The sequence below is a fragment of the Neodiprion pinetum genome, chromosome 6, assembly GCF_021155775.2.
Source record: "Neodiprion pinetum isolate iyNeoPine1 chromosome 6, iyNeoPine1.2, whole genome shotgun sequence".
Lineage (NCBI taxonomy): Eukaryota > Metazoa > Arthropoda > Insecta > Hymenoptera > Diprionidae > Neodiprion > Neodiprion pinetum.
Genome location: NC_060237.1, coordinates 29,115,429 through 29,135,593, shown reverse-complemented (window position 1 = coordinate 29,135,593; position 20,165 = coordinate 29,115,429). Strand labels below are relative to the sequence as shown.

Below are 20,165 nucleotides of genomic sequence, written 5' to 3'. Positions count from 1 at the left end.
CCACCTATACCCTTTATAACACGAGCACTTTGAATTTATTTATACTTGAAAAAAATTGAACCGTTCAACTTGGGCGAGATTTACGAGCTGCCCTCTGGTTTTCATTCTATTGCGTACATACGGATAACGTATGGCCGCCTTATAAGTCGCCTTCTCTTAACGCATCTTCAGACACAATTTCAAGTTCTTTCGAACCCGAGGTCCGATTTTTCCAATCCTGGGATTCGGTGTCTATGGCGAAACTCCTGGACGACGCACATATAAGTGTAGGATTCGGTGAAGAACGCGTGTTCTCACAGCCGCGAGAAAAGGGTCTCATTACAGAGTCGGAGGATCAATGCGACGAAACTTGACCGAGAGCCGAACGAGACTCGGTGCAGCTCAGCTGCATGAGATATTCTCTCACCTCGATATGTACACGCCCAACCAATCGCAATGCCTCCCCCCCCCTGCCCCTGTAACCTGTAATTATTTTTAGCCCACCCATATGATGATGATATTCGAATGAAAGTTTTACGGTGTAATTAATAACGCGCATTCCTCGCGTGTAACGCCGACTTGGACTTCTCCTTCCCAGGAGAGGAAGCTTAGGCAAGCCCTGCATCGCGGCGTGGTTACTCTCGTCCTCCTCTATTAATTCTCCAGTATCTACTTTTACACCGAGTCGGTCTTTGCACCTTGATCAGTCGACCCAACTTCCCGTTCGCAGAACTCGGCGCTAATTCGCTTTTCGCTTGTTCGAGAATACCGAACGTCGATCTTTATCTTCAGGCGGGTTCAGGTAGGTGTTGAAATTGAAAAACACATCGTCGAGATGGGCTCCATGGCGGGGTCACTGGAAAGAATGTATCTCGTTCATCTCGAAATCGTGCGTTATACATCGAGACAATAATGGAATAGGAAAATAAATACCGTTCTCAGTTCTACGGCTTGTCGCCAGTGTCTAAATACATATGGAAACAAATAAATAAACGATGGCCCGAAGGCGCGGCTTTCGGTTAGGCGAGTTACGGGCCTATTAGTCACCCGGGCGCGAATAGATATGTATTCATCCGTTCATTCATTCGCCGACAATATTCTCAGGTAATTATGCAACTAATCATTCCGTATGCAGATTCTGTCGATATCAGGTATCTATATATACAAGCTTGCGTTTGTTAGAGAGCGAAAATTTCGGCTCTATCTTCTTCCACCTTCTTCTACTTCCAACTCCTCCCGATCTTTAGCTCCTATCCCCCGCAGGGGGTTTCCCCGGCATCTCGGCCTTTCGCGTGATTAATTATCATCTCGTCCCGCGGCCCCGCGCCCGCCGTTCACGACAGGTTGGCGCGATTAATTATATAAACTTGTAGGCAATGACGCGCGTTTCAGATGAGGGCCCCGGGTGTATTCTTACGCAGAGGTTTACCGCGCTCCTGGCTCTATACCTGTGCATGCACGGATTATGTCTTAGTGCCAACTCCGTAAATGATGGAGCCTTCCTCTCCGTGTTGCCTAAGGAACATGTTAATCCAGTCGGGGTTATGGGATACCGGGTTATTAATTATTTCGAGCACGATTTCATTAGCTCTCATTAGCTGTCACTTCTTTTTCCCTTTTCTCTTCTTTCATCTATGTATATATATATAATATATCCCTTTTTTATTTTTTTTCAACATCTTGTTCTTATTCTCTGTTTCAGACGGTGAGCAACAATCTGGAGCCAGATCAGCGGTGAGTTTGCAATGTTTCTTCTCTCTCAGCTTCGTTAAACTCGGCGACGATCATTAATTAATAATTTTCAAATTATTTACCCCAGCGATTACTTTGAGTTGTGGGCTTTCCTCCCCTTCCTCGATTACCGTCCTTAACACCTGTCTTCCTGCCGACAGTATCCGTATAACTCAACAACTCTTGTATCTTCTTAGTTATACAGCTGATCCAATTACACCCGAGGTGAAATTGTGTTAGATCCAACTAATTTTCGAACCATCTAACGGGTCGGAAATGATAAAGTCCGGTCTGCGTCTGGCCCAAAAATTTTCTGATTATAAACCATATTAATTCTCGGAGTGGGCCTCCGTGTTTTCGAGGAAAAAATCGACGGACATTATTTTCTTCTGAACCCTATGCAGTCGGGCGCACAAGATATATGTCTATATGTGGAATTAGCTAGCCTATATTTTCCGATGATTAAATAGTAGTATAACGTCAGCTGACGGGGCTGCAACATAAATCCTGAATATCACATTAGCGGTTCGTTAGTGAATTTTAAATCGATTAGCCTTGCGATAAATTTTGTCTACTATGTATAATATCCGATTTTTATTTTGTATTCGTATTTTTTTTTTTTTTTTCGATGTATTCTTTTCATTTTATTATCATTTTTAATAGGTCAGGGACAGCGGGTGTTTATTTATGGGGTGGTTCGTTAAGACAAAGGGGCTGCTCCACGGGGTTCGGTATGCGCGTGCCTTCCTCCCTGTCTGCCTGCCTGACGCGTTTACCCTGTTCCTTCTTCTTTCTCTCATCCGCCCGGCGATTTGATATATCGTGGGGGCTGAGGAACTATTTCGACCGACACCCCCGCCCTTTCCAACCTCCGGTCAGACATACGTCATCGAGTCATAGCGTCCTCAGCCGCCGTACCTCTCGTGACTGATATTTCGACCCGACCCGTTGACACGAGGCTCTTATAACGCTCGTGCGATAAAAGAGACGAAGAAAAAAACGTCTATAATCGTTGAGCGTTTTCGGTTTCAGATTCACGCTGAAAATGTTGCTGGAAGCGATGCCGAAGGTGAAGTACGTCATAGACCTGACCAACACCCACCGTTACTACGATCAAAGGGTGAGTAAATTTGTCAATGATTTGTCGGGTAACCGGGAAGCGGGACCGCCACGCCTTATACTCCGATCCGCCAAGGAACACGTGAAGCGTCTTGTGCAAGTTGTTGGTTACACGGAACCAACGTGATCGGGCACGATCGGTCGATCGATCGCTGTCTCGCGTCGTCTACCATAATCGCTCTCAAGATAACCCGATTGCTCCCGTAATATGGCGGTAGGCAGAGCAATAGCTTCGGCTATATCTGCTATCCTACAAGGCCTGAAATCGATCAATCGATCGAACCATCGATCTATCTTCGCTCGTTCCTCGACGATCGAATTCAGTCAACAGTTTTATTTATTACATTATATAAATACTCGTAGCGCAACGTCAATGCGCGATCGGTGTCAACCGCCCTGCAGCAGGCTGCATTCCCAGATGCGCACCAGAGATATCGGAGGAGAAGAATCTTATCTCCGTATTTTCTACTCTTCGTCCTCAACTTCCCGTCTGCTGCAGACTCGCGGAGACAAGGAGCTTATTGTGGTCGGGACCGGAACGACCCAAGGGCTAATCAACTTGTTATTAGATTTTTGGAATAGCTGCGCTATCTCTCTTGCCCTGTAGCTCGTCCTATCCGGCCCCAAGAAACACTTGTTCGCGGTCTTACGGAACGGCCTAAGAGCCATTCGAGCAAGTGACTACAACTCTGGGTTTTCTAGGTCAGACCTGTCAGAACGGAAGACCGATCAATTATATTAATAAGCTTGGCTTCAGTCGGTTTTCTTACACCTCTTTTTTTTTTCTCAACGCACCGCCCGCTCCTCTCTTTCTCTCGCTCTTAACAGGTTCAACAAAAAACGTAAGCTTATCTTGTAAGGAAAGTGAGATTTCTAGTCCACCAAAGTTGGACCTTTTTTTTTTTTTTTGGTTTACTTCTTCTTTCTATTTTCGTGTGTGTTTTTTTACGTAAAGTCCAATGACCGGCACACGTATAATAAATTCGGACTGGTATTTGGGAGAAATTTTATTACACGGTCGATCGGTTCGGTAACAGGTTCAATTTTATTCGAGGATTATAAAGAGAAGAAAAGGGAATAAATAAAATTACAACTCGTTCACGAAATATCCATACGACTTGGCCTTTCGCCTGCAAGACCGTTAATTGTAGACAAATGGCATGTTAATTACTGCCGTTCCGCCACGTGCGCATTTCGCAATTGCATCGCTTTGCGGGAGTTCTTTATAGTAATTCGTGTTTCGTTCGTTCGATCGTTTGTTCTGGTCTGATCGTTGGGCGGTATAAGATAAAAGTATCAATAAGCTTATATGATCATCAATAATTAATGTACAAATTCCTTGGTGTCACACCCCCGCCTAATTGGAGCAGATTACTTAATGAATCCTTCATCCCCACGCCGGTGCCCGTTGATCTGTCATCGTGATCCGCCCGAAAACACTGAACACAAAAAAGGAGAGCTAGAGAGAGCCGGCCGAGGAGAAGACTCATTCACTAAAACAAAGGGCCTTATAATGAACCGTGAAGAGATGGTATCAAGGCTAGTGTGCTTTGCTGTCTTAATAAAGTTACTTGGCGTCGAGACATCTCACCCGCAAGAAGAAGAAGAAGCAGAGGAAGAAGAAGAAAAAGATAGTGGTCCACGCGTTGTCTCTCGGTGAATCTATCCCTTCGAAATTAGGCCACTTCTTAGCTACAGAAAAATATTTACGAAATTTCTTTTCATCGCTGTCTGAAAGCGACCTATTAGGTCTCTCCGTATTGGTATTATAAGCTTGTATGAAATCAACCGGTCAAGTGGATATTCATAGAGACCCTTAGCGATGTTATGACAAATGTTGATCCCTGCGTGATCAGGGCGGTGGGATGTATTAGGCGTACAAAAACGCCTCGTCATCGGGTCTAATTCTTCGCCTAAGGGGTTGAAGAAGAAACCCGGAATATGTACCCTGCCTTACGCCTTACCAGCTCTAGCAAGGCAGCAACGAAGAAGATAGGAAAGAAGGATATCGTTGCGTGATCGGTCACACCGCTGCAGTTCCAGAGTTGGAGAGAGGGAGAGTTTTCGTTCCTTTCTTTTTTTGTTTATAAAAATTTCCTCCAAGAAGGGGCGAACCCCGCCTCTTATCATCGTGGCTCCTCAACAACGAGTTCGGGTGAAGGTGGTATTATACATATATATGCTCACCTATCGCTGCTGTCACTGTCACGTCTACCTATCGGCCGGATATAATTGGTTTAATATAACCCGCGCCGAGACAAGAACGCCGGCGGGGAAGAAAAGGGTGGAATCTCGAGACTTACGACAGTGGCTTTCATTTGTGATCACCCGCGACATTTCGCTCAGCTTCTTCCGGTACAAAGATACCAAAGATATCGAAATTGATCGAAACTGGGGTCACGGAATTAGCGAAGCCGATGAATCGTCTTTCCTCTTCTCAAAAAATGAATTTACAGGTTTACGGAGACACGAGTCATTGGTTATGGTCGAGCATTGCTACAGCGTTGAGTAAAGAGGCAACATCGCCGGGGGTACGGATCAGGTGCAACGTTGTCGATTAGGTGGAAAGAGCGTAATGAGAACCTGTTTTCCGTTAGATAATAACGCGTAGTGGGGGCCTCGGCCTCATGCATATGCATACGGATATGCATATGCATATTATACGCGTTCTTGCGCGGCAGCTAAGGGGGAGATGTCTCTGTTCGAGAGTCCGGCCACCTCCTCCTTCTTCTTCTCCTTCTTCTTGTTCAACGACCATTTCGGACGGAGCCAGGATCTGTTGCTTTTAAGGTACCCGAGAGCTGAGAGAGTGTCTCAAAGAAATTGAGCCGCCGCGGCGTTCACGGCTTGGCAGCAGCTTCAGCCGCAGGATCCTCTCGAACAACGTACGAGATACCCGGGCCTCCTCGAGTCGTCGTCACGGCACAACGCCCGCTTATAATTATTCATAATTAACAAAGGTTGTGTAATAATTAGCCCTGGTAATTAGCGGCGTGGTTGGCCAACCCGGATAGCAGACAACCAGTCGCTCGCTCGCCCGCTCTTCGCGTTCGATATATGGTACAGATAGATTGGTGGCTATATATTGCCCGATACGGATTATCGGCTAATGATTGATTCGTAGGTGCCGTCCTACATGTTCTACGCGCGTTCCCTCTTCCCTCCTACGGCAACCGACGCGTGTGTGCGTCTCTACCAAACTTACTCGCCGGCTCACGTACCTCATATAATCTTATCCTTGCGCGTTCTCAGGCCTCCTCCTCCTCCTCTCCCCCTCTTCCCGCCTTTCCTTCCCTCATCTCGTCGCCTGGCTGAATGCCTGCAGCGTTCCACACACTCCAACTGCAGCCGCGTGTATTTATAACGAGGAGTAACGTAATACACGTAAATTTCAACGCTAATAACCCCATGTGTATATTTTATTATTATTCTTATTACAGGAGGTCACCGATGCTGGTCTAAAGTATTTAAAAATCATGGTTCCCGGAAGACTGATTCCACCTATCGAGCTTGTCAAGAGGTAAGTTGGCTACTACATTTCTCACACCGCATGTTATTACAAATAACGAAAAAACGAACTTCGAATCTTCGGTATGCCTGTATATATGTATACAGTGCATGTACCCAACCATATTTTGGTCATCATCTTTTTTGCACTCAGTACGACTGTTTTTTCCAAGTCGTCAATTACTTACGTAAATTCCAACCAATGCACCAGTGTAACGCAATGATGAAAAACTGCAGACTGGATAAGTCGGTGTTATTCAGCTATTCAAGAGCGAAAATATTCAGCATCAATTTGCTCAATACCTAAGACTGACACCCGGAATATCAATTCGGTTTCATACTATTAGCACATTTTTCGGGATAAAATTTGACACAATTTGCAGTCGAAAGGAAATAATGAATATCCATATCTTCTTTGTGGCTTACGGTGTTGATTGAAAACTGAGCTGGTCCAACACCCGCCACAATTTGATATCACAATCGGTAGAAACGCTGACCCGGTCGCGGTTGGACGCGGTTTACGAATGTGGAAATTTTGTCCACACTCTCTTCAGGCTTAGCGGGTATCGATGCGTAAGAGAGCGGTTGCCACAAGCGATGGAGCTTCTGAAGAAGCGAAACGCCGAGGCGCCGTAGCAAAAAAAGCTCATCCTCGTGGGCAGCGGGCCTGAGGGAAGGAAGAAATTGGTAGCTAGGTGGCGGGCTCGTTGACTGGTATACAACGCGGACACCCGACACTCCAGGTAGCATTATATCGCGTGGCTTGGGTACGAGTCGACTTGTGTACGATAATACGCAGAGTGAGAAAAAAAAAAAAAAGTGAGGCAGGGAGGAAGGAGAGAGTAGTTAAGGCGCGATAGTTAACTTGAGGCACATCGAAGCCGAAGTCAAACCGCGCCGACTTGAACGATCGCACGCATGTATTCAAGTTGACATTCGATTTGCCGGAACGCCCATGCTATGCCGCACACCGCACATTGGTGGCTCTTCTCTCCTTTCTCTTTTGGCTTTTTTTTTGCTTTTATCCTCCTCCTCATCCTCCTCTCCCTCGCTCGCCTGCGGGAAAGAGAATGAGCTCGGAGGAGACGGAGGATGAGGCGGGACCGCGTTAACCCCGAGTCCAGAAACGGCGCCGGGCATGCGCGCCTTCCTTCGCGGATGCAAAACAGGCCCGCTGCAGACTGCCGGCTCGGGTAATTAACTGCAATAAACGTCCGATGATTTACCGAAGCCTGAACCGTCGCCTTGCGTCGTTGTCCAAGATGGTACCGGTGCGAATTGACCATTTTCAACGGGCGCGCGAGTTCCCTCTGTCTTTGCTCATAATCGTGCAGCGCGGGAAGAAGGCTTGCCCGTGATACAGAGGTTAAATCACGGCTATTTACTGGCCTCTCAATGTCACTATCGCATTTTCGTTACCGTAGAGTGCGTATAACGAGGTCTCGTGCATATTCCCGCTCCTCCTGCCCCCCTTACTTTTTTTCCGCCTCTTCCTCTCACTGTCTCTCTCGCTCTCTTATCTCTCGCAGGTCCGCCCTGGAGCCTCCTTCTTCTTCTGGAGTATGTCTTGTGTACGGTCTTCATTTGGTGCATTCGGGCTGCAGCGCTGCCTTGAGAAGCGATTTTTTCTCTTTTTTTCTTTTAAACGTGCTTATTTTATAATTTTCTTCTCATACTTTTTAACTGAATTTAAGATTGGACGTAACGCGAACGCCGAGCCTCCTACCCGATCGGTTTAATAATGATTATAAATTAAAATTTATCATCTCCCGGTAACCGAACCCACTTTACACACGCCGCATCGACGACGCTACCGGGGCCGTGCAACCTCGTCTCGGGTTTCCAACATTTTTCTTCTTCTTCTCGGTATATCGACACTATGGAATATATCGTAATTGCAGATTTTCGGTGCGCCCCGTTAGGCGATCGGCATCTCAGAGAGGTGAAAGCCGATGGCCGGCTCGGGGGAGAGTAGGGCAACTAGGGCCTAGAGGGCAACTCGGCCAACTACTAATAAGACGTCTTCTCTGAACGTTCGTAATTACGATCATACATCCTGTATGCCTTGAATGCCAAGGCCTGTCAAACATCCCTCAAATCATTGACGCTCGGCACTTTACCATATTTCATCGTATCAGACTTATGGTGTGCAGGGCGATGACCAGTCATCGCATCGAAATTCTCAATTAGCTGTTATCCTCAATCTCGAGTAAACCGGAACCTTAATTTGTCGGGTGCGGAATTCGAGCCAAAATTTATGTGATGGTCGATTAGAATTTTGAGAAACGAGTTTTATTTCTCAGCTGCTCAACATCGAACTTTTATTAATCTTTGACCGGACAGGCTGATGAGAAAAGAATTAAAATAGTAATTTAGCTTGAATGATTATCTGAATTGTGCAAAATTGTCTGGTTTTATACCATATCTTGTAACGCGTCAGAGCTGCATCAAAGTGCAAGAATTGAGTATACAAGGTATAATAACCGATTGGCGTGTGGCTGACTATCTTTAATTGCCGGTTATACAGCCGTAGCGCTTATCTACGAGCGGGTAAATGATGAGTTATGGGAATGAGAGAGGGACGACGGTGAAAAAGCGGTATGGAACGCGAGTAGTAACAATCTCAGAGTCGTTACTATCGGGAACGACGTCGTCAAACTATGCAGAACCCATCGACTGCCGGGGAATCCCTCGGTACGTATATCCAATCGGCGTTTATAGTCTCGATAATATCTCCACGAGTCCAGAGGAGTATAAGTAGGTACGAAAAGAAGAGTTTAAACAACTTGTCTCCGAGTGTGGTGGCGAACTTGACAGAAGTACGGTAAGAAGGCGGATTTAAAGGATCCGCAGTCGCTGCTGCTATATTATACCTGATTGCTTTAGCCGTTCATGGCGATGATCGGAGGTGAGCAAGGAATGTCGCCAACTTCCGAAACGAAACTGTGATTCACGTTTCCAGCTGCGGGTTCGTTCTGTTCGAATCTTTCACGGTGCCTCGAGGCGACGACGCCGCTTCGTGGTCACACTCTCATCGGCCGTCGGTGTATAAGGCATAATAATTAACTGCATCCTTGATGGGTTCGGATTGGTTTACTCGATAAAAAGAGTCAGAGGTTAAGCTAGGCGCCACATAATATTCTAGATATCCTTGAACCCGCGCGTGTATACGCGACACTCTAAAACCCGCAAGGCAAACGCGTAAACCGATGCTTCTCGGGTCTTTTAATTAACGTATTTAATTAGCTTACCCGCGCACCACCGCGTGCACGCCTATAACTTGGATATGGCCGCGTCCCGATGTGTCCACACGTATTTGCGCCGATCGTTTATTCGATTTATTTTATTATTTATTTTTTATGGATATTCATATATTACCTTATGCGTGCCTTGATACGTTATATTAATATTACGCCTAGTTTTAAAAAATATTTACCCACGCGCTCCGCGTATCTCGTGATGCAGGTGGAACACGAGTGAAATAAAAAAAATTCACTATACATACCGAATGCGGATATACAAGCAGCTACGCTTTGGAATTCTTTCTTCCTCGTGTCAATGTTCCTTGCTTTGCGTTACTTTATACCCGCATTCCTGTCCCGGCTGAACAGGGTAAAAAATATTCCTAAGATCAAAATGGGTTAATCGAATGCGCGCGGTTGTTGCGCCCGCTTGTGTTAAAGATAGAGCTTATGTAAATTGATCGGGTGATTATTGTCGCCGGTACTTTTTTTGTTCATTTTTCTGATCCGAAGCGCCGCCGTTGCAGGCTAGCTCTTGATTTAATTTAACCATTCGCTCCGTGCGCGCTCGGCTCCGAATCGATTACTTGGTCAAGTCGCGCGACTTCTCGGTGCCGAAAACACCCACGCAGCTACGACGTTATCCTCAAGGAGATGGAGGATGACTCGAGGTTACCGAATTGTTCCGCTCTCCCTGCGACGACGCCACTTTGCTAATCAGGATCCACTTTCTTCGTCGAATCCTCAAAGCTGCGTGTTTGGATCCGCGTGTGTTCACGTTCCGATCATCGAGGGGACGTGGATACGTGCAATGATGTTAACCCCACGCGGAAGGAAAAATATTGTAGACTTTACATCGCCTGTGGTGAACATATTGATATCACCTTTTAAGGAGTTATAAATCTACATCGGTTGTGGCAAGATTTGCCAAGTCGATAATAAGAGTTAGAAAACCAATAGTAAGAGTTGCGATATGCTTAGGTAGATCTACCACAATTGATGTAGATTTGACACCAAAAAAGTGCCGTCCATGTGTTCACCAAAACAGATGTAATATCTACATGAAACATTTTTCCGTGCAGAATCACGGAATCCATCCTGATTCACAACACAATCATAAGACACTTGAGATATTTTTCGTCCAACACTGTTTTCTCTTCTTACTGTAACCTTAGATCATAATTAATTAGGAATCTGTGTTATAATCATCGTGGAATTGCTGGCTCAAGTTGACGAGGGACTGAAAAAATAAAAAAACGAAGAGAATTTGATTACCGACTCGCGTGCAACACGAGGATGCGAAAAAAAATTGTTAGGCGCGTGTTGGTTGGACAAGCAGCCGCCACACTTCTCGTTACATCCCATCATGGGTCGTCACATCACGTAATTCACACTCGGACGATCCGAGTTCTCTTGACTCATATAACTAATTAATTGCCGCTGCAGCTGGTCCGAGACGCGATTTGAAAAAAAAGGTGACCATATCCGATTTTTTTGGTCATGGAACGCCCTGCAGTAGTTATTGGTTAGTGTCCTAAGATTATGCGTCTAATTTCACGGTTAACAGCGGTTCGGATACTGTCCCAAATCTTTGACTGCTTGGTTTGGACTGGACTGTGATTTTCTTGCGGTCACTTTGGGGCCAGGCTTCGAAGGAAGAGCCTTAGCAAGGATCAGTGGGGGGATTAGATTCCGCGTCTAGTCGTCGGTACCCGCAGAGTCGCGGCCAATCTGTAACCGATAAAAGAGGGAATCCTGGCGGGAGCTCAATACCTTTTGACGCGGATGTCGCGGCCGGTTTGCAGCGTCCCGTCGCGTCCTGGGCCGGTTGATGGCGGTGATAATCCGAGATATTGAACCCGGAGAGAGAGAGCCTCGTTAGGGTATAGCACGCCCGCTGCGGATTGAGCAATTTCACGTGGAATGCGGTGCTAATTGAAATATACAAACCCGCTAATGCGACTCGATCGTTCGAGTATGTTTCACTGCTGCCAGATGCAGGCGTACATTCTCCTGCCTGCATCCTCGACAGTCGGACCCCGGGGACTTGCGGTTTTGATAAATTTTCCACGCGGCGCATCTTGAGAGGCATGCGGTGCCTGGATACCCGATGCGACAAGACGTGCAAAATTACACTTGAGAATGAAATCCTGTTATACGCAACTTGACAACAATTTGATGTAGTAGTAGTTGAATACTTTTTGAACTTACTTGGTTCCGATGACCTGCGCTTTATGGCTAACTGTCGCAACAACTTTATTATATTATACATTTATCATAGGTTCTTCCAATCATTATTATATACGATTTATAAAAAATTCGTCCGGCGAACAAATCCCCATGAATAATTACTGAACAACGCGATTGCGGTCTCGCGCGACTCAGGCGAGCTGTTCGTCGCGTGGGAGGATCGCAGGATCAGAGGATCAGAGGACGACAGAGCAAGGGGGAGGATGGCGCCTGGCTCTCGACGTCTTTATTCGCCAGACGTCGAACATATAACCTATGTTCCTCCTGTCGACTCTTCGCTGCTCTCGCGTAATGTACTACACGTATAGCGTATAACTACACAAGCGTAGCGTTGTCGAGAGTAAGCGCAGCGAGACAATGCTCCTCGGGGTAGTGTTTGCCCGGTTGTAACCTGATGCTTCTCTCCTTGCCCGCGAAAAAAAAGATCACGATCGTTTGTATTGAGACCGTGCAACGTTTGAGCTCCCTTGTTCTACACGGTGGGAAAACATGCCGATTGTGCCGGAGAGTAGGGAAGAACGGTGTGTTGTTGGCATGTCTTCTCTGGTTCTCCATTTTTTATGAGAATATAATCACGTCGACTTGTTCCGCCAATCACTTTGAGTTGTGATATTTATGTAATTAATTAAAAAGACCAACCACAGATGTAACTCGAGTTTGTCATCGGTCAGAGAATCACGGGTTTTGGAAACAAGTTTTGTCATGTGATTCGAAGTCATTTGAAGTAACGAAGTCTTTTGGATTCATAAAGTCATTCGAAGGCGGATCAAGTCATTCGAACTCTCGTTGATTCCGAACTTTCGATATCGTTCGTAGTCTTTTGAACTCGTTCGAATTCCGAAAGTGATCCCAACTCATTCCCCAACTCATAAAACCATTCAGAGTCTTCATGATTCCGAAGTTGTGAAGTGATTTGAAGATTTCTCAAGTGTACCTAATTCAGGTTTGAATACGCACGAGCCGACTGTGAGTGAATCGGAAATTGAAAACGAAGGAAACGTAGCCATCCTTAATTTCCCTCCGAGTAGATCCTGGCGAAGGACCTTCTCGACTACGACCAAGAGAATGGACCGAGCGCGACAGCGTAGCTCGTCGGGAGATGCACCCAACTCAAATGTTTTGACGTGGTTTTGTCCGTGATTCCGAAGTCTCTCGGGGGTTGGACCGGGGGAATCGGACGTGGGTGGCAGGTCGTCACGGTCGCTCATATGCATAACGCGCTTCGCGTCTTACTTCTTACCTCGCGCGTCTTAAAGTGGCACGGCGAAGCGGAGCTTGCGACGGGTTCCGTGGGATCGTCGCGGCCACGACGGTCAACCTCTTGCATGCGCGTCGCCTGGACCACCCCGGGGATTTTTTTTCCGTTACGTAAATTCGCGCCGAGTTTTTTCGCCCCGCCACTTCTTCTTCTTCTTCTTCTTCTTGCTCTTCTTTTTGGCGCCGGACGCGCGATGCGAATGTGTCATCCTCCCCCTTTCGCCTCCGCCCCTTGTTCGCTCCTCCGCTTCGTTCTCTTTCTCATTCCAGGAAAGAGGCTAAAAACCAATAGCCTTGCTAGGCCGTTCGGTTAGGTTTTAGGCGGTAAGACATATGTGACTATTTCGGAACCAGTTTTGTATCTTGAACCGTAATTAACCGCTTCGCGTGCACCGTTTGTTCTTTTGGAGAACAGCCGCTGCTTTCTTACGAACAGCTGTCTCGTCTATTTCTCTTCACCGCAGGAACTGCAAGACTGGTGGCGAATCGAGCGCCGTTATTGGTCCAATTTTTTTGCGTACTTTTCAACCGGTGCAACCATTTTCTTTTCATGTAATTCAAATAGATCTCCGAACGCATTGATTCCTCTTTTTATCATACCCGAGTGTTATTTACACAAGTCGTCTCGCGGTGCTACGGCCGGGCTTATCGAAACTCGACGAGGGCTTAATCTCGCACAACAAGCGAACGCCCATATTTCGATGTAAATGTCCTGATCCTTGCGCCGCCCGCGGTCCCGTTTCGGGAGATAAATAGCGCGACAGGGTTTTTTATCGGTGAATACAGCGCGATTAATCTGGAGATATATTTTGAATGAGATACGCGAACGTCGGCGTGGCGCTTTCAGCGTCGAGTTCATTCGTTGTTCATCCTAGCTGTACAGCCGAAATCGGGGAGAGTATAATAAAAGATATTATTTTAAGGAGAACGGGCGAACGAACGACGAAGGCCACACGCTTGCAGGCCCCCGGTGATATTCAAATGAGCGAACCAGTGTCGTCTATATAAGCTCGTACGCTGCACGCGCCGAGTGAGTATAATATGCCTCTTCAAAAAACCGGCGTTGAAACGGAGCTGGAGGCTCTGCGCTAATTGTCTACGTTTCCTTTAAGTCAATTTAACGTCTCGCGTTCTTCACTTATAAGTTTCTCAACCGCGGCTCGGAGGAACTCGAATTACTCGAAACAAAGAGGAGAATTGATACCACGCCGTGGCAATAAGCCGAAATCAACAGCGGTAACGATGAAACCTTAATAGAGAATTGATCCGAAACAATGGAGAAAAAATGAATCTCCACAGAGAATTAATAATCGTCAATTAGAAAAAAATACGATATCTTTGAATGAAAAGGGATTATATACATTTACTCGATTTCGCGATCGAGTTGGAAATGCAAGCGTCCGCTGCTTGCAGCTGAGCTGCGCAAGTCTCTTGTTTGAAATTCGTTCACGCGGTCTATGGAAATTCCCGTAGCTGATCGATGGACGGTTGTTGGTTTTTCTTCACTCCTCACTCTCTTTCTCCGTCTCAGTTTCCTCGCTCCTCCCCTCACACCTCTCTGTTTCTCTTTTCACTTCTTTGCACATGCATAAATATTGATGACGCTGCAGAGTTAAACGTTTCGTTCGCGATCGAGATGAGTCAGAGTGTTGGCGGTTTCTCGTGCCGAAGAAGAACTGATCCGGGGCTTCGGGGAGAAAATTGTGCATGGGCTACCCACTGTGACGAGCGCGTGAAGTCCCGTGTTCACCGACACCTCTGCAGCTTGCCCCCTGATGCTGCTGGTAGGGAAAGAGAAAATTTGTAATTCAAATCTAACTCAAATTAATTTGACTAGCGTCATTTTTCACGCGGTTTTTGGCCGGACGCCACGCCGCGCCAGACCGCAGCCTCTTTCCACCTATCGATATTTCTTCCTACGAGTTCCGAGTCTCGACCGCCTGTCTCTACTTGATCGATACCGTCGCATATTGTATTCCGTCCAATCACGAGTCACCGTTGCACCCTTTGTCTCAGGCCGCTTTTACGAAATTCGGTCCTACTGCCTAGGCGGAAACGAATACACTCTCATCACGCTCGGCGTTTGGGATTTTGTTTCTTTCTTTTACTTCCCGGGAGAAATTTTGATAAACAATTTGTTCTCTCATCTCTTGAGCGGCGAGCGTGCCGCACAATAACGACGGAGAATAATCGCCCTCGAGGATCATTACGGAGGCTAGGGCACGTGGCCATTAACAGGTACCACACCGTTCGATAGTGTGGCGAGTTAATATTAGAATGAATGCACCCGCTGAAACGAATTAGTGGTAATAATAACGTTCGGCTAATCGGGGCCGGTCCTGCAGGGGGCGAGGAGGTGCCATTCAGGCGTGGGTGAGGCCGGAAGATGAAAGGGATGAGGCCTATTAGGGCTAATACGCCCCGCAATCGGGACTCGGACAATGCCACCGAACCTGAGGGAGAGCCGAGAGCCGTGAAGTTGGTAAACTCGGCGTGTCGATGAGAGGAGCGAGGAAAGAAAGGGAAAGGGAAACCCGATATCGAGTTAGAAATAATGATAATTAGGGAGAACGACACTCGTAGATTATTTGACGGGGCGGGAGAAGTGTTGAGAAATTTGGTAAGCGATGATCAGAATCCGGTGAAACTTACTTGGGATAATCTTAGGCTAAACCGAATCGACCGGCAGCACCTCGAGAGGACCGAGAGAACGTGGCGGGAAAGTTGGGAAAAAACCAAACGGCGAGTGCTAATTTATCGACAAGTTGTCGGTTCGGATCTGACCGTTAATAACTCGGAGAGAGAGAGAGAGAGAGAGGGAGACGCGAAGCGAGCAGCAGACACGCTGTTATACGTACCCTCGGCATCGGATGAGAACGCGTGGAATTCGGCCGTGAATTATTGTGAGCGCCCGTAGAGAAGCTATCTTCGAATCTGCGAGGAGCAGATATTTTGTTCGGTGATCTCAAAGAGCGCCGCGCTTCTTAGGAGCAGCCAGCGGCTCTCGGCCTTCTCGCCGAATCTCTAATCAAATCGTTTAGCGTAATGGGCTCCGACTATTAAGGGTCTCGCTTTTCCCTCCTCCAGCCCCGCCTCGATCTTCGTCCGTCTCCTCTCCGATACCTCAAATATCTTACGATGTAACCCGGGACGTGGTTTTCAACAGGGGGAAACAAAAGGGTTCTTCTTCATCTCGGAATGGTGCAGGATCTTTCATTTCTCTCTCCCTCGAACTTTTTCGTAATCTTGAAATCCTGGAAATGACCGGTGAATAGCTTTCCAGTCGAGTTCTCGTGACCAGTTTCCAACAATTCCGATAAGTCAAAAATGATGTTTTGTTACGTTTTCACACGTCGATTGTCACAATTTCAATTCGTGAAGTGACAGGCTAGGTAGAAAAGGGCTGCGGCATTGAACCTGGCATCGGCAGACGGAGGCGTAAGCTTATCAATGCAGGATTTGTCGAATGTTGTTTACAGTCCGAATTAGCGGAAGATTAAAGAGGAAGTATCGTGGCGTGTCGTCGTCGCGTTGCTGCCGTGTTATAAAAGAGCTGAGCGAGGTACCCACTCGTGCCTGTATTATAATGTGTAGCAACACTTTCGGATCTCGTTACCATATCTCTTGGTGGGCCAACGCTGGGGCGCATTACATGCATACCTATTACAGAGCTATTACACGGCCAGTTAGAGCGGGCAGTTACCATATTTGAATATTTATTTAGCTGATTATTATTTTTTTTAACTCGACAGAAATTTGATCAGGCTGCCTCTGGCCGGTTTCTGATCCGCAGCTGCCTCTCCCTCCCCCATTCGTCCTCTTCCGCAGGACGGAGGAGGAGGGACCCGGCTACCCTAAAATTAGCAGTATCGCAAAGATAAATAAGAGAACACGGTAAATTATTACTCAGGCGTCACTCGGCTCGCGAACCGGGACCAAAAACCGCAAGCAGCGGAGGGGCACCCGGGCATTTGCGTAATGCTCGTATTCGCGCGGCGGGACACCGGATACTTTTGCAGCGTTTGCATCGTAATCGCGGTGTACCTCCATCTCGGCTTTATTCACGCCCCGTACCAGCCCTCGTCCTACCCGCCCCATGAATTCATTAGATTATCTCATTCCGCCAATTTTCATACCCCGCATGTTTGCATTAACCGTTTTAAATTACGCTGTTGCAACTTTCGGTTCATTCTGCATTTTTCGAGTCTCAAACTTTCCGCTCATCTTCTCTGTTGCAGATTCTTCAGGGCAGTGGAGGACTTCACGGCCAGCAGTGAGGCGGGTGAGTTTTAATCGACTTTTGGTAAACATATTCTCTTCCAGTCTGCATTGCGCGGCCCTACACTTACCGGAGATCCGCGCTTGTTGCACCGCTCCAGCTTCCGTATAAGCAATGACCAAGAGACTCGGCCTCGCCCACGCGGAGTTTCGAAGCACTGTTAATTATCTGACGTCGTACATCAACGCCGAGCGAAAGGAAAGTTCCCTTCGGCGAGACGGAGCGCGACGTCCTGCGAGAAAAAAATAATATCACCTTGCTCTGGTTCCGCAGCTTTTTACGCGCGTCAAATTGTTGAAATGGAGAACGCTCCTCGTCCCTCTTTCGCAGCCTCCTGGTTTAGACTTTACCAGTTCCTTTTCCCTCGGGATTTCTGATCGGTGGAATGCCATACGGTTCACTCGAAAGAATGAATCTGAAAATGATCTGGCAAGGGATGGGAGGCTGCGGGGGTCGAGGCGCATTCCGACGCAAAGAAGCCGCTGCTGGCCATCCATCGCCTGCCACTTAGCATTTATCAATATTCGATTCTAGACGCGCGACGTCGCCGTCTTTGCTTCTCCTCCTCCTCCTCCTCCTCATCCTCCTCCTTCAACGATACCAACGGTGTCTCTCGCCCCTCCAATTCCACTTGTCTATCTCACTTTGGAACCCACTTCTTCACCGCAGTCATCAGGTTCGTCGTCGACTGGCTCCTCGAACCAGGTATAGCCGGATCCTCCTGCGCGGTGTGATTGTCGATTTCACATGATCATTACGGGGACTCTCTCTCGGTGAAAAAATCAGCTCTCAGGGGTTGAGGCGATTGCTTCAACTTTCAAAGATCATAATTCAAAAGAGTTTCATTTGCGGCTCGCACAAGAATACAATTTCTCTTTCCGGTTATTTTCACAGTCGCTGGTTCTGAATGAAACCGGGAAAAGGCACGCTGCCAACGGAAATATAATTTGCAAACGTCAGAGAATCGTTTCCTCGCAAGGACCAGCTTGAAACTCGATGAAACACTTGATTCAATTCAACTGTGGAATGCACACATGATCGAACTACCAGAATACCTATTCATGCGCGATTTGTAAAAGCAAGCTACAAAGGACGCAGATTTTAATCCTCGGATAATTTGGCAGTTGGCTCGTCGATGTTCACCTTGCCTTGGGCGGAGTTTCAATTTAAAGGAGCTCCATTTTCGTCCATCCCGCTTCGGGCTCAAAGGAATTGAAAGTCCGCACTGTCTATCCGAGGAGATTGTATTTTAATCGAGGTGAAGAAGTGTGCGGTGTCGTAAGTGCGGAGGGCTAAACGATGCGCGGTACCAGAGCTGGCGGCAAGTGTTACTCGTCGATCTATCCCGGCGTGTATACATCATATTGCCACATTAAGTTTCCGAGATTGGCTCCGGGACAGGAGTACGCTGGCGGAGAAGCTACCATGGTAGCACGAAAACTGTTAGGCGTGTGCGCGGGGGCAGAGAGTCGGTGATCTCGGCCGGAGGCAGAGGCCGCGTTACTTTTCGGCTCTTTTCAGGGTCTCGTTGGCAGTCGGTGCTGCCTCCTTCGTGGCCCGAGGCACCTCCGCCCTGATTCGTTATAGGAGTATATTACACGCCGTATATTAACGCGCGGTAGCGCCTCCCGCTTACTCTCGTTCCTCTTCCCCCGGCAATTGGGTGCAGTGTGTTGCAAGAGGACGGTCGAATATGCGCGCGCTTCTCCATCAGGCGTCCGTTCCGCCGGCCGAGCATCATCGTTCTCCTCGTCGGCGCGCGGCTCTACCCGTAAAAATTAGTCCGGTATTAATTTCATCCCGAAGAACAAGAGAGCGCCGAAGCAATGGGTGGCGAGTAACGAACATGCACGGATCGAGGATGCGGAGGAGGCCCGGAAAGAAGAAGATACCGATCCTACGGACTCGAAGAGACCAACCACGGTCGATAGTTTGTACGGAGCACCGGCACTCCCAGAGCGTAGGTACCTACTGCAGGCGTCGGTGTGCGCCGGAACGGATCGGCGGGACCCCCCGTTGCTTCCAAGTTGAAATCAAACATCAGTCAACGGAAGCCATAACCAGCCGGCAGAAGAACTGACCGCCGTTCCGGCGTCGCGACGGTACTGTTCGTCGATCGCGGATGCTCTTGCACGATAGATCTGCATCGACGATTCACTACCCGATGACCATCCGGGTTCGTCGACAGCGTCGATGGGCTCTGGGACCGGGTTCTTCCTTCGTTCGTGCGACTTGTTCGACAGGCTATCGCCTCCGGGTGACAATACTTTGGAGGCTTGCACGCGGAGACCGCCCCGTTACGTAAACCACTCGTACGTCTTGAGCGTACAAACAATTATGTCTGCAGCGGTTGGTATCACTGTCGATCAAGCGGCTTCCATCAAAGCCTCTACCACCGCCTGATCTTATCTCACCAGGATATGTTGATTTGCTACCCAGGTGGTAGGCAGCCCGTTGGTTTCCTCGACTCGTCGACTCGTCTTCGAGCGCTGCCCCTCGGCGTTATCCTCACTCGACGCACGTCGACGACCGGCAGCCGCCCCTCGATCAGACATCTTGTCCGGGAGTCGGAGACCCGCGGATTCGCCACGTTGTTCCTGGAACGAGCTCCTCCGGACCATGAAGCAACAAAACAACGCGCGAAGATGACCTCAGCAAAGAAGATAACGGCGGACCTGCTGCAAACGAGAGCAACTTGTGTTACTCGAAACAACTTCAGACTCTGGAGCAACTCAACGAGTACCTACCGAACTCTCTTCGCTTCTTTGTACCGACCTCGCACCGTCTCTCAGATCGGATTA

General features: G+C 47.8%; 1 protein-coding gene across 1 annotated transcript in view; it reads left to right on the top strand.

Annotated features, from left to right (window-relative positions):
• LOC124222494 (uncharacterized) overlaps positions 1-20,165 on the top strand; it is a 48,430-nt gene that overhangs the window by 22,296 nt on the left and 5,969 nt on the right. Inside the window, exons 3-6 of the mRNA XM_046633520.2 lie at positions 1,682-1,713; positions 2,743-2,830; positions 6,270-6,349; positions 17,324-17,367. Of these exons, the coding sequence (XP_046489476.1) occupies positions 1,682-1,713; positions 2,743-2,830; positions 6,270-6,349; positions 17,324-17,367 (244 nt within the window). The remainder of the gene's footprint in view (positions 1-1,681; positions 1,714-2,742; positions 2,831-6,269; positions 6,350-17,323; positions 17,368-20,165) is intronic.